The sequence below is a fragment of the Denticeps clupeoides genome, chromosome 10 (assembly GCF_900700375.1).
Source record: "Denticeps clupeoides chromosome 10, fDenClu1.1, whole genome shotgun sequence".
NCBI classification, from domain to species: domain Eukaryota; kingdom Metazoa; phylum Chordata; class Actinopteri; order Clupeiformes; family Denticipitidae; genus Denticeps; species Denticeps clupeoides.
Genome location: NC_041716.1, coordinates 3,752,154 through 3,762,459, shown reverse-complemented (window position 1 = coordinate 3,762,459; position 10,306 = coordinate 3,752,154). Strand labels below are relative to the sequence as shown.

The window sequence follows — 10,306 nt, the reverse complement described above, 5'->3', positions numbered from 1 at the left end:
TCATTGAAAGGAATGGCATTTGCTTATGTTTTTGTTTTATTTTTGGACATTAAAGGTGTCTGTTGCAGCAAAATGTTAATTTCTCATCATGTTAATATTTTATGTTCTCTCATTCACATTTGCAAGTCTGGAAGTTCAATGTTTGTTCTGATTTCCCCAAGGCTTGTTTTAAGTTGCTAGAATTCGTTTTTTTCCTGAATGAGAATCCATTCTCCTACACTCAAATGTTTTGTGGTGTGACCAAGGAAGGTTAAGTTCTTTTTTTCTTTAATGTATCTGAGGAACAATTTTGTTTCTTATGGCATTTGGAAAAGTGATGGTAGGATGGAATAGCAAGACTTGGAGCTCAGTTGTAAATTAGTTCTTTCACGTAGCAAGAAGTTTAAAAAAAAAAAAAGAGGGGAAACAAAGGAAAACTTTGCCTTTTTATATAATTAACTGTAACAAAAATGTTTTTACATGTTGGTCATTATTGATTGCTTTTTGTGTCTTGACAGATAAAAAAATATTGTAATCTGTGTTGTGTCTGATTTCTCTCATCAGTAATTTTCACATTCATGTTAATTCATATTAATTTAAAACTACAGAAACCCCAAGACTGCTGTGCACCAGGTATCAGAAAGGACCCAGCGGCGACGTGATCAATGTGTCGGGGCCTCCAGAAATCCTGGGATGTGATTGGACGCACTAAATTGAATGACAGTCGCGACGTCCAATCGCCTCCGAGCTTCCGTCACGGCTCAGCCGCGGTTTAAAAGCTCCCCTTCCGCCATCAGCCTGGTGTCCATGGAAACATCCAGGGCTTTTCTACTTCCCGTTGATACTGCTGTACTGTGGTCGGTTTTATTTATGCTTAATAAAACCCCTTTAGTGTTAGCAGATGATATGCCATAGGTTGTTAGCATTAATTTAATTTGACCGCTAATCCATGGACCAGTACAGCCTTCTGGGTCGGATAGGAGAAGGCGCTCATGGAATTGTTTTCAAGGCTAAACACATCGAGGTAAATTGAGGATTTTAAAATAAGATGAGTAGATTTGCGCAGCCATCCGTTTGCATAATCTGTACTGTCTTGGCATGCATAGCTCACAAATACTTACAGAACGTACAAGTAAAACAGATAGTACATCCAGAAAGTGAAAATGGGTTATTTGGGAATGCAGGTGTTCTATCATTTTATCCTACTTATCGAAACGTCCTACCAAAGGCAACTGCGCATGCGTACGCCCATAAACGCATGCTGCCATTGCACGGCTTTCAAAGGTTAGTTGGAATAAGTACAGCACCAAATACTTGTGTTTCTGAGCTATTTTGGACAATAAAGTGTCATAATTAATATTCAAACAGGTAAAATGCTTGTGGTAGGATAACCTGATGGGTGTTTCTGAGCTATCACAATATACTACTTGTGGTTTATGGACAGTATAGTAGTATAATTATTATATAAACGAGTTGCACATCGCATACAGCTGGTACAGCTAGCAGGAACAGTCGCTATAAAATATGCTGTGTTAGGGAAATTCTGACAAGGTAGGACAATCCGACAGAACACCTGTTTCAGAACGCTGTGTCATTTTGAACTCTGTGCCTGTTATTAACTCTGTAAGACTGGAGAAACTGTGGCACTGAAAAAGGTCGCCCTGCGAAAGCTGGAGGATGGCATTCCCAACCAAGCTTTGAGAGAAATTAAGGCTCTTCAAGAAATTGAGGACAACCAGTATGTGAGTCCCCGAGTCATTGGACAAGGATCCAGATTCCTGGAATGGTTGAGTGTGCCCTGAATGTTTGTCTCTTGTTCCCACCCTTCTTCAGGTGGTGAAGCTGAAAGATGTCTTCCCTCATGGCACAGGCTTCGTCCTCGTCTTTGAATACATGCTGTCCGATTTGTCTGAGGTTATTCGTAATTCCCAGAGGCCCCTTACTGAAGCTCAGGTCAAAGGTTACATGATGATGTTGCTGAAAGGGGTTGCCTTTTGCCATGAAAACTCCATCATGCACCGGGTGAGAGGATCTTATTGCAATGTAAACGTGTGTGGTGGTAAATTTAGGAAGTAGGCTATGTGAGAGCAGCGGCCCTTTCAATCATAATTCGATTTCTTGTTCTGGGTATCCAAAATACTTACACATCATCACAAAGCAAAGGGTGGGTAGCTTGATGTGTCAACAATGTGTCACTGCCCCATCCATTATATCAAATAGGCCAGTGGCATTTTTTATCGTGGTGTAATAATGTAATGCTTTTTTTTCATGTCCAAAATGCACATTTGACATTTTAGGATCTGAAACCAGCCAATCTGTTGATCAGTTCCAGTGGCCATCTGAAGATTGCTGACTTTGGCTTGGCCAGGCTTTTTTCAAATGAAGGAGAACGGCTGTACAGTCACCAAGTGGCCACACGGTAGGCAAACTTCAAGATTCTTCAGGAAATTAACCATCGCATGCTACTGACTCTTCGCACAATCATCCTCTACTTGCAGGTGGTACCGGGCACCAGAGCTACTTTATGGGGCGAGAAAATATGATGAGGGTGTGGATCTCTGGTATGATTTCCATTATTTGAAAATGGGTGGCATAACAGTAATGGTGGTCTGTTGGCATTTAATATATATTATAAAAATTATACACATGAGTATAATTTTTAATTGTTCCCATCCCTCTGATACCTGGAATTGTAGTCTCTGTGGAGATGTTCATTTTTAAGACCTGTGCTGCAGGTGGCAGCAATGTACACCTTAAAGGTGAATGTTGAAGTGGTTACACCTATTTCAGGGCGGTTGGCTGCATTTTCGGGGAACTCCTGAACAATTCTCCACTGTTCCCTGGGGAGAATGACATAGAGCAGCTCTGCTGTGTGCTCCGGGTTCTTGGGACACCCAATGAACGAATATGGCCCGTGAGTTCATTACACCCATAACAATGAGAAAAACAAAGCAAGTGGTTGTTGAAGCATGAAAAAAAAATCATGGTATTTAATTTTAATATGTGCAGGAGATAGCCGAGCTGCCTGATTACAACAAAATTACTTTTAAAGACAATCCCCCAATCCCACTGGAGGAGATTGTTCCAGACACCTCAGCTCAGGCAGTGGACCTGCTCAAGAGGTTCTTGGTCTATCCTTCAAAACACAGAATCAGTGCAAGACAGGTGACTGTGGAGATTTTATTTGTTCACCGTAGGATGTTTTCATTTGAAAATAAGGCAATTGTGATCACTTTATGTTCTTTGTAAGATTTACAAATTAATAATATAATTTATACACACATATAAAATGAAATACATTTTATTGGCTACGACATTTGTTAGTAGGTTGAAAAGGTTAAACTAACTGAAAATGTTTTTGTGCATATCATTTCATTGCTTAATCTATTACGTTTCATCTCCAGGCTTTGCTTCATCCATACTTCTTCACCGATCCCCTGCCTGCCCACCACTCAGAACTGCCCATTCCACATCGTAGCGGAAAGCATTGTCGTCAGCGGCTCCAGCCTCCGTGCGAATTCTCAGTAGACAAACCACTACAGGAGAGCTTAGTGGACCCTGCACTCATCCAACCTCATGCTTGGGGATGTGAATTGAAATAAAATCTAAGTTTCATCCTGAATTCATTTTTCTTTCAGCTCAGATCTGCACCTAATAATCAGAAAATACGATGCTCAGTCATACACATAAACATGCGCAGTGAAACTCTAAAGACTGCAATGTGAAAGTGAGGTGATTGTCAATGTGAAACACTGCAGCACAGCACACGGTGACACAATAAAATGTGTCCTCTGCTTTTAACCATCACCCTCGGTGAGCAGTGGGCAGCCATGACAGGCGCCCGGGGCCACCACTGCCAATATAAAAATGTACCGCATATCTGAATATAACATGACATACAGTATTGACAGTACAATATGACATTCATAAACTCTCTCTCCCTATAAATATATATATATATATATACACACACACATAAACACACACACAAAACCACATGCACACACACACATGCACACACGCACACGCATAATTAAAACCATAAATCAAAACGGTCAAACTCCTTAAATCCCTGCTTTATTTTTCCTTGTTCCGCTGCTGAATATTCAGCTCGAGACAGACATGTCAACTAGTTGTTCCCTGAACAGATACCAGGACTGGATTTCTGCCAAAGCCTGACACGCACAAAGAAGTTTGCAAGGGAGGAAAAGAAGTCAGTGATGAAGAGGGAAGCTTTTTTTTTTAGGGAGGCTCTGAACAGATAAGGTTCTTCAAAAAAGGGCCTCTTCTGTCCAACTGCCACACTACATTATGCTAGACACTGAGCAAGACACAAAAATATTTTTTTACATGCTATTTCATTGTATAACAGGTGAAAAAAAGTATATTTTATTTATAATAGTGTTGGTAAATTACAATTACCCCTATTCATTTATGGGTCATTCTTTTTGACTAATTTTACCTTGTAGAACAAAACTGAAGACTCAGAACCATTAAATAACACATGTGAGGTTATGTGGTACGATGAAAAAAATATATAATCAAAGAAAAATCTTTCATGTTTTAGGGCTCTTTAAAGTGAGGAAGTGTTGTGAAGACAGCATTCCACACACCTGGCTTCACCTGTTACCAGTAAAGTATTTCCAAATTCCAGAAAGAGTTACATGCCTATAGTGTGTAATGTGCATATCATTCATAAGGATCTGAAAAAATGCCTACTTCACTGATACTACTTTGTGAACACGTCAAGGTAATCCCTGTTGAAACTGCTTCTGCCTCGGGACCGCCATGATAAGACATTATCAGGGCTGAGCAGCTACTTCCCAACCGAACGCTGGCTCCTTTGCTCAGTTTCGCACACCTTCACCCAGCAGTTCCAGCAGAAGCCTTCGTATCCTGCACGACTGCATTCACATTTACGCCGTCTTTCACTTCCTCCATTTGGAGCGCCTGTTACCCAACCATTACTGCTCTGTTCAAAAGCTATAAAGGAAACACGCAACTGTTATCTGTTTATATGCAAAAAGCTGCCAGATTTGGCTCGCCTGGATACTATTAATACTCCTAAATTGTTCTGCCATCATCAGATAAGGTCTACCTACCCATTTATAAACTCATACTATCTAGCACTGAGCCTGAAAAGTGCACATTGATGGACAACATGGGTCTGTAATGACACAATACTCGACCAATCGTAACAGGACCAATAATCTTACCCATTTACCTGGGAATGTGGCATTTGCTTCACTCTCATGTCCCCCAAAATATGTAGGCACTTAGCCGCATTTTAAAATAAAAGTGAGTGAATGTCCAGCCACTCCCACTTCTTCTTAATTTCCCTATAAAAATGAATGAACAAAGGGAGAGAAGGAACGGTGCGCTTTGCCTAACAAATCTCTCCCACGGTCTGCTGCCAGTGTTCTCCCATGGTTAGGCCATATCTCTGGGCGTGAGTGCGACGCTTGCCACCATTTGCATCAGAACTGTCCATTTAAACCGTTGGGCTGAGCTGCGTTGCATCGAAAGCTCTCCTTTGCATCTTTCATTGGCTTTGTTCCACCTGCACCCACTTCACACTACTGTACAAGGTTGCTTGGGTTCATGGGAGGGTTAATGTCCTCAGTATCCTTCCAGTCTGAGCAATTTAGAAAACCAAATTATTGATGGCGCGCATATCACTGCTAACGTTTGAGCTGTGGTTTTGTCCCAGAGAACACAGTTAGGTGAAAGATTACGATCAGCCCCCCCCGGGGTAGATGCGTTGCAGGCCGTGGAATAGTAGTTGTGGAGATGCGGTTTACTTCCTGGCACACAACAACTGGTACAGGGGGCGTGTCTGTGAGAGTTGCCTACTGAAGTTCACCCTGTGCCCTCCTTCTCTTCCCCTCTTTTCTAAACTCAGCCAGTGCTGACCGCACATATGAGCTCCTCGTCGGGCCGCAAGGATTCACATGCATCCTACGAAAGTGCTTCAGAGACGGCAGGATTGCACTCCAAGGTAAGGGATGGAATTGGCTCATTTTTACTTCTATAGCAACACTGAATCTGAATGCTCCTCAATAATCATATGCATCTTAAATAACCACATGCACAGTTATCATTGTTGTTGCTATGTTATCCATTACATGCACATTTCATGCAAAAGGGAACCCTGTCCATTATTCTGGAACTTACTTGTGTCTTACATGCAAATGGCAAGCCCTGTAGTTTTTTTTTATAGTTTTCCTCTCCGATCAGCTTACATACCCGACAGGAGCTGGATTGTTGCCGGTTCAGTATGCAAATATCAGTACAACAGTAAATCTCAGACCGTGAAAAAGAACATTGTTGGGTCTCACAATATTTGGGAATTTTGTGACGAGCGCAACCTTACACCACTCGCTGAGTCTGGATTGATCGGTTAGCCGTCACCATTTCTATTCCGCCCCTTTTACAGTGAACGTTTTCTTACCACCGCAATGGAAGCCTCCCCTGAACAGTCACGTTGGGTGTCAACGGCGTCCATTATATCACCCGAAGCCATGCCAGCCTTCTCCTCCGAGTCCGGCTTTCTGTCCCAGGCTGAAGGGGACTCATCGTTCCCGAGTTCTGAGGCCGAATTTACATCGCTGCCATCTCTGTTCTGCAGCTCTGGTAACGGTCGAACCGTACCATCATACAGACAGAGTCCAGGTGAGTGAAATCATGGACCAAAAGCTCAGTGGGCAGAAAACCTGCATTAAAGTGCAGTTAAAAAGGGGGGTAAATGTGTGTCATAAACACGGGTGTCACGTTCCCCAGTGCGTCAAGTGTATACCACGTCTCCATTTCTGAACAACGTCTCCTGGCTGGACAGTCCTGGAGGACTCCCGCCGACCTCTGCGTACCCTTCATGCTCCTCCTCCTGGCAATGCAGTGCTTTCTCCAAAACCCCTCTTCACCTTCACACCCCGCCGTCCTTCTCGCACACCCCTCCACTGCCACCCCTCAAGTCTCCGAGAGGCGAGCCCCTCACCCCAGTCCAAGACTTCAAGGAGAACCTGAGGGTCCCGGAGGGTGTGAAGAGTGCGCAGGGGAGGGCCGCCAGCCTCGTCAGCCTGAGCTCCCCTGTGGCGGAGGTGTGTGCTCATTCTCCTCAATCCCATGCCCATTCGCTGGCTCAGTACAGCTCCTTCATCGGGTGCCCGCAGGAGTTCAGCGGCATGGAGTATTACCCCGCCACCTCCTTCTCACCCAAAGTCCACAAGATCCCAGTGACTCCACCAGGTAAGCTGGGCATAAAAATGACTAGAACTGGACCTATATCTGTGTGTGTATGGTATGGTTCCATTGCGCTTACACTACCAGTCAAAAGTCTGGATGCACCTACTCATTTATGGGTCTTGGATTATTTACATTATGGAAGAAATATGGTGACACAGGAGGTTATGTAATTGTAATAAACATCTGAGTCTCTTCCAGCCCTATAACCGCCAAAGAGTAGGTGCATCCAAACTAGCTGCTACTGTATTTCATGCTTAAACTCATTTACTCATATGTCTCTATATAACCATGGGCAATTACAGTTACTTCACTCTTCAGTGGGGACCTGTGATTCAAACTGAATGTGTGTTGTCACAGATACGCGTGAGTGTGTGAACTGCGGGGCCACCGCCACTCCGCTCTGGCGCCGAGATGGGACTGGACACTACCTCTGCAATGCCTGTGGGCTCTACCACAAAATGAACGGGCACAACCGACCCCTCATCCGGCCCAAGAAAAGGCTGGTAAAGGCACCAGTGATGACTGTGGAATGAGCAAACTCATGGTCACTATGCGAATGTTTGAAACGTCAGATCTTTATGTTGTAAGGTCATCAGCAAGAGGGCCGGCACTCAGTGTGCCAACTGCAGCACCAGCACCACTACGCTCTGGAGACGCAACGCCCATGGGGAGCCAGTGTGCAATGCATGTGGGCTTTACTTCAAACTGCACAACGTAAGGGCGCATACCTAATACAAGGTGTAATCAGAAGGTTGCCGGTTCGAATCCCGAGCCACCGAGGTGCCACTGAGCAAAGCACCGTCCCCACACGCTGCTCCCCGGGCGCCTGTCATGGCTGCCCACTGCTCACCAAGGGTGACGGTTAAAAGCAGAGGACACATTTCATTGTGTCACCGTGTGCTGTGTTGTGCATCACAATGACAATCACTTCCCTTTCACTTGCATGAACCCCTAATCACGTTTCCTTTCCCACTCTCCAGGTCAACAGACCTCTCACCATGAAGAAGGAAGGGATCCAGACGCGCAACCGAAAAGTGTCTGGCAAGAGCAGGAAAGGCAAGCGAAGCTCCCTGCCCGAGCCAGAGCTGTTCTCCAGCATCTCCAGGGGGTGCTTTTCCTCTGAACTGCACCCAGACTCTCAGCCGCCAGGGCCCGGAGCCCTGCTCTCTTACAATGCCCACATCATCCCCTCTCCTCCATCCCTTCATCCGCCTGCGGCCTTGCCCTTCTCCTATCACTCAAATTCCGCCATGTTGCCCTCAATAGTGGGAGAATCCAGACTGTGACGCGGTCAAATTTCATTTATTACACTGTGAATGTATGGAATGTTTTTTTATAACAGATAATAAATAACTGCTCTCTACTTAGCATTTTTATGGAAAACTTGTATCCTTCCTTTACTCTAATTTGATTCATAGTTCACTAGATTTTCTGTAAAAATATATATTTTTATCTACATATTGTATGTAGATATGTTGATTGGTGTGTTATGTATTTTTCTTTGGCGGCTTATCTTAATTTTAGTTTTAGTCTAGTCTTTGATTCAAGATGTTATTTTAGTTTTTATAAGTCTTAGTCACATCCAGACTCATTTTAGTCTAGTCAAGTTTCACTCGACTAAAAATCTGAGCTGTTCAGTCTAACATTTTGGTCAGAATTATCCATGAATAATTAAGTCAACAAAATTTCTTTAATGAAAATTGTGTTTTAGTCTGTTTTTTGCAATGCAATTCTATTTAACCCAGTCAATATAGTACTTAGTAGAACAGACAAAAATATTTTTTTAGTCAAACCATTTACAGCATTTCATTTCATTTATCAGACGCCCTTATCCAGAGCGACTTACAATCAGTAGTTACAGGGACAGTCCCCCTGGAGCAATTTAGGGTTAAGTGTCTTACTCAGGGACACAATGGTAGTAAGTGGGATTCGAACCCGGGTCTTCTGGTTCATAGGCGAGTGTGTTACCCACTAGGCTACTACCACCCTACCAACCCATTTCATAATTAAAACAAAGTTATCTTATTATCATATTATTGTTACCATAAAGATGCAAGAATACACTACATCCATTCCAGACATGGAAGACCCTCAGATCTGTTCCATGTTTTTTCACATTCTTTTCTACCTCATTGTAAAGAAAGTGAGTCCAAGTGTTGCCTCATCATTTTCTCCCAGCCATCTGCTCACCCACCACAAGTATCCTAAAATCTAAAATGCGACCAGATGGGAGACATGGGAAATATTACATTAAAAATAATAACACGATTAAAGATGGAAGAGGAAAATATGGAAATAACGCCTCATCTCATTTTTGTCAATGTATAGTTTTTATTTTGTAAACCACATTTATTGGTTTATTCATTTTATGGTTTATTCAGATTTTATTAACCAACAATATTACATGATATATTTCGTTATAGGTATCGTCACATGACCAACATTTACGTTGCATCTTGTGTTGTCATAAAGGTTAATTGACGAAGATATTTAGTTGACAAAAGCAACACTACTGTGTTATCTGTGTTTGTCTTTTTTTTTTTATCTCGTTATGAATATACCACTCAATAAATACATTTTTAAAGAACTGGACTTCTGCCATATATATTGCTCATCCACAAATAATAAACCAGAAGGCTTATCAGTGTTGAGTGATGTGGTGCCTACTGTGTTAGTGGTGGGTGAGTAGTGAACAACACACAGCTCTAGTGTCTCTTGAATGGCAGGTATGCAAATCCAGGGCTTCTCCTTTGTGTAGCTGAATGAGAGGCGTCATTCATGTAGAATTTTACACAACTTATCAGGGCAGTTTTGGTTAAGGGAGTAGTTAAAGAAATAAAGCTCAGTATGGCTAAAACACAAGTGCAAAGTCTTCAGTTGCAAATGAGAACGTTTGTAATGGTAAATTATTTGATTTCCAGTCTTGACTGTCTTAGAACTACATAAATATATTTTAAAAATAAATCAGTATTCCGCTCATGCTGAATAGAATCCAATACTGAATGTCAGCTGAATGCAAAGGTGAGCACAAGGACCAAAACATATATTGTTTGATTCATAGTTCACTGTATTGTGCCTCTGCATT

General features: G+C 42.6%; 2 protein-coding genes across 2 annotated transcripts; both read left to right on the top strand.

Moving 5' to 3' along the window:
- Positions 1 to 768: 768 nt before the first annotated feature.
- Positions 769 to 5,543, top strand: cdk20 (cyclin dependent kinase 20). Its single transcript, XM_028993315.1, has 8 exons — positions 769 to 1,003; positions 1,608 to 1,721; positions 1,813 to 2,001; positions 2,277 to 2,398; positions 2,478 to 2,540; positions 2,770 to 2,893; positions 2,989 to 3,144; positions 3,384 to 5,543. The coding sequence occupies exons 1-8, from the start codon at positions 929 to 931 to the stop codon at positions 3,579 to 3,581; spliced, it is 1,041 nt and encodes a 346-aa protein (XP_028849148.1). The 5' UTR covers positions 769 to 928; the 3' UTR covers positions 3,582 to 5,543.
- On the top strand, positions 3,599 to 9,018 carry gata1b (GATA binding protein 1b). Its single transcript, XM_028993314.1, has 7 exons — positions 3,599 to 3,711; positions 5,882 to 5,977; positions 6,416 to 6,651; positions 6,760 to 7,224; positions 7,579 to 7,724; positions 7,810 to 7,935; positions 8,202 to 9,018. The coding sequence occupies exons 2-7, from the start codon at positions 5,931 to 5,933 to the stop codon at positions 8,505 to 8,507; spliced, it is 1,326 nt and encodes a 441-aa protein (XP_028849147.1). The 5' UTR covers positions 3,599 to 3,711; positions 5,882 to 5,930; the 3' UTR covers positions 8,508 to 9,018.
- The last annotated feature ends 1,288 nt before the right edge of the window (positions 9,019 to 10,306 follow it).

What these genes read in the sequence shown, in the direction of transcription:
- gata1b (XM_028993314.1), top strand. Translation starts at nt 5,931, where the DNA reads ATGCATCCTACGAAAGTGCTTCAGAGACGGCAGGATTGCACTCCAAG. An exon ending in ATCATACAGACAGAGTCCAG is followed by an intron (nt 6,652 to 6,759) that starts GTGAGTGAAATC and finishes CACGTTCCCCAG; the next exon opens with TGCGTCAAGTGTATACCACG. An exon ending in GATCCCAGTGACTCCACCAG is followed by an intron (nt 7,225 to 7,578) that starts GTAAGCTGGGCA and finishes GTGTTGTCACAG; the next exon opens with ATACGCGTGAGTGTGTGAAC.
- cdk20 (XM_028993315.1), top strand. Translation starts at nt 929, where the DNA reads ATGGACCAGTACAGCCTTCTGGGTCGGATAGGAGAAGGCGCTCATGGA. An exon ending in AAAACTCCATCATGCACCGG is followed by an intron (nt 2,002 to 2,276) that starts GTGAGAGGATCT and finishes TTGACATTTTAG; the next exon opens with GATCTGAAACCAGCCAATCT. An exon ending in GATGAGGGTGTGGATCTCTG is followed by an intron (nt 2,541 to 2,769) that starts GTATGATTTCCA and finishes CACCTATTTCAG; the next exon opens with GGCGGTTGGCTGCATTTTCG.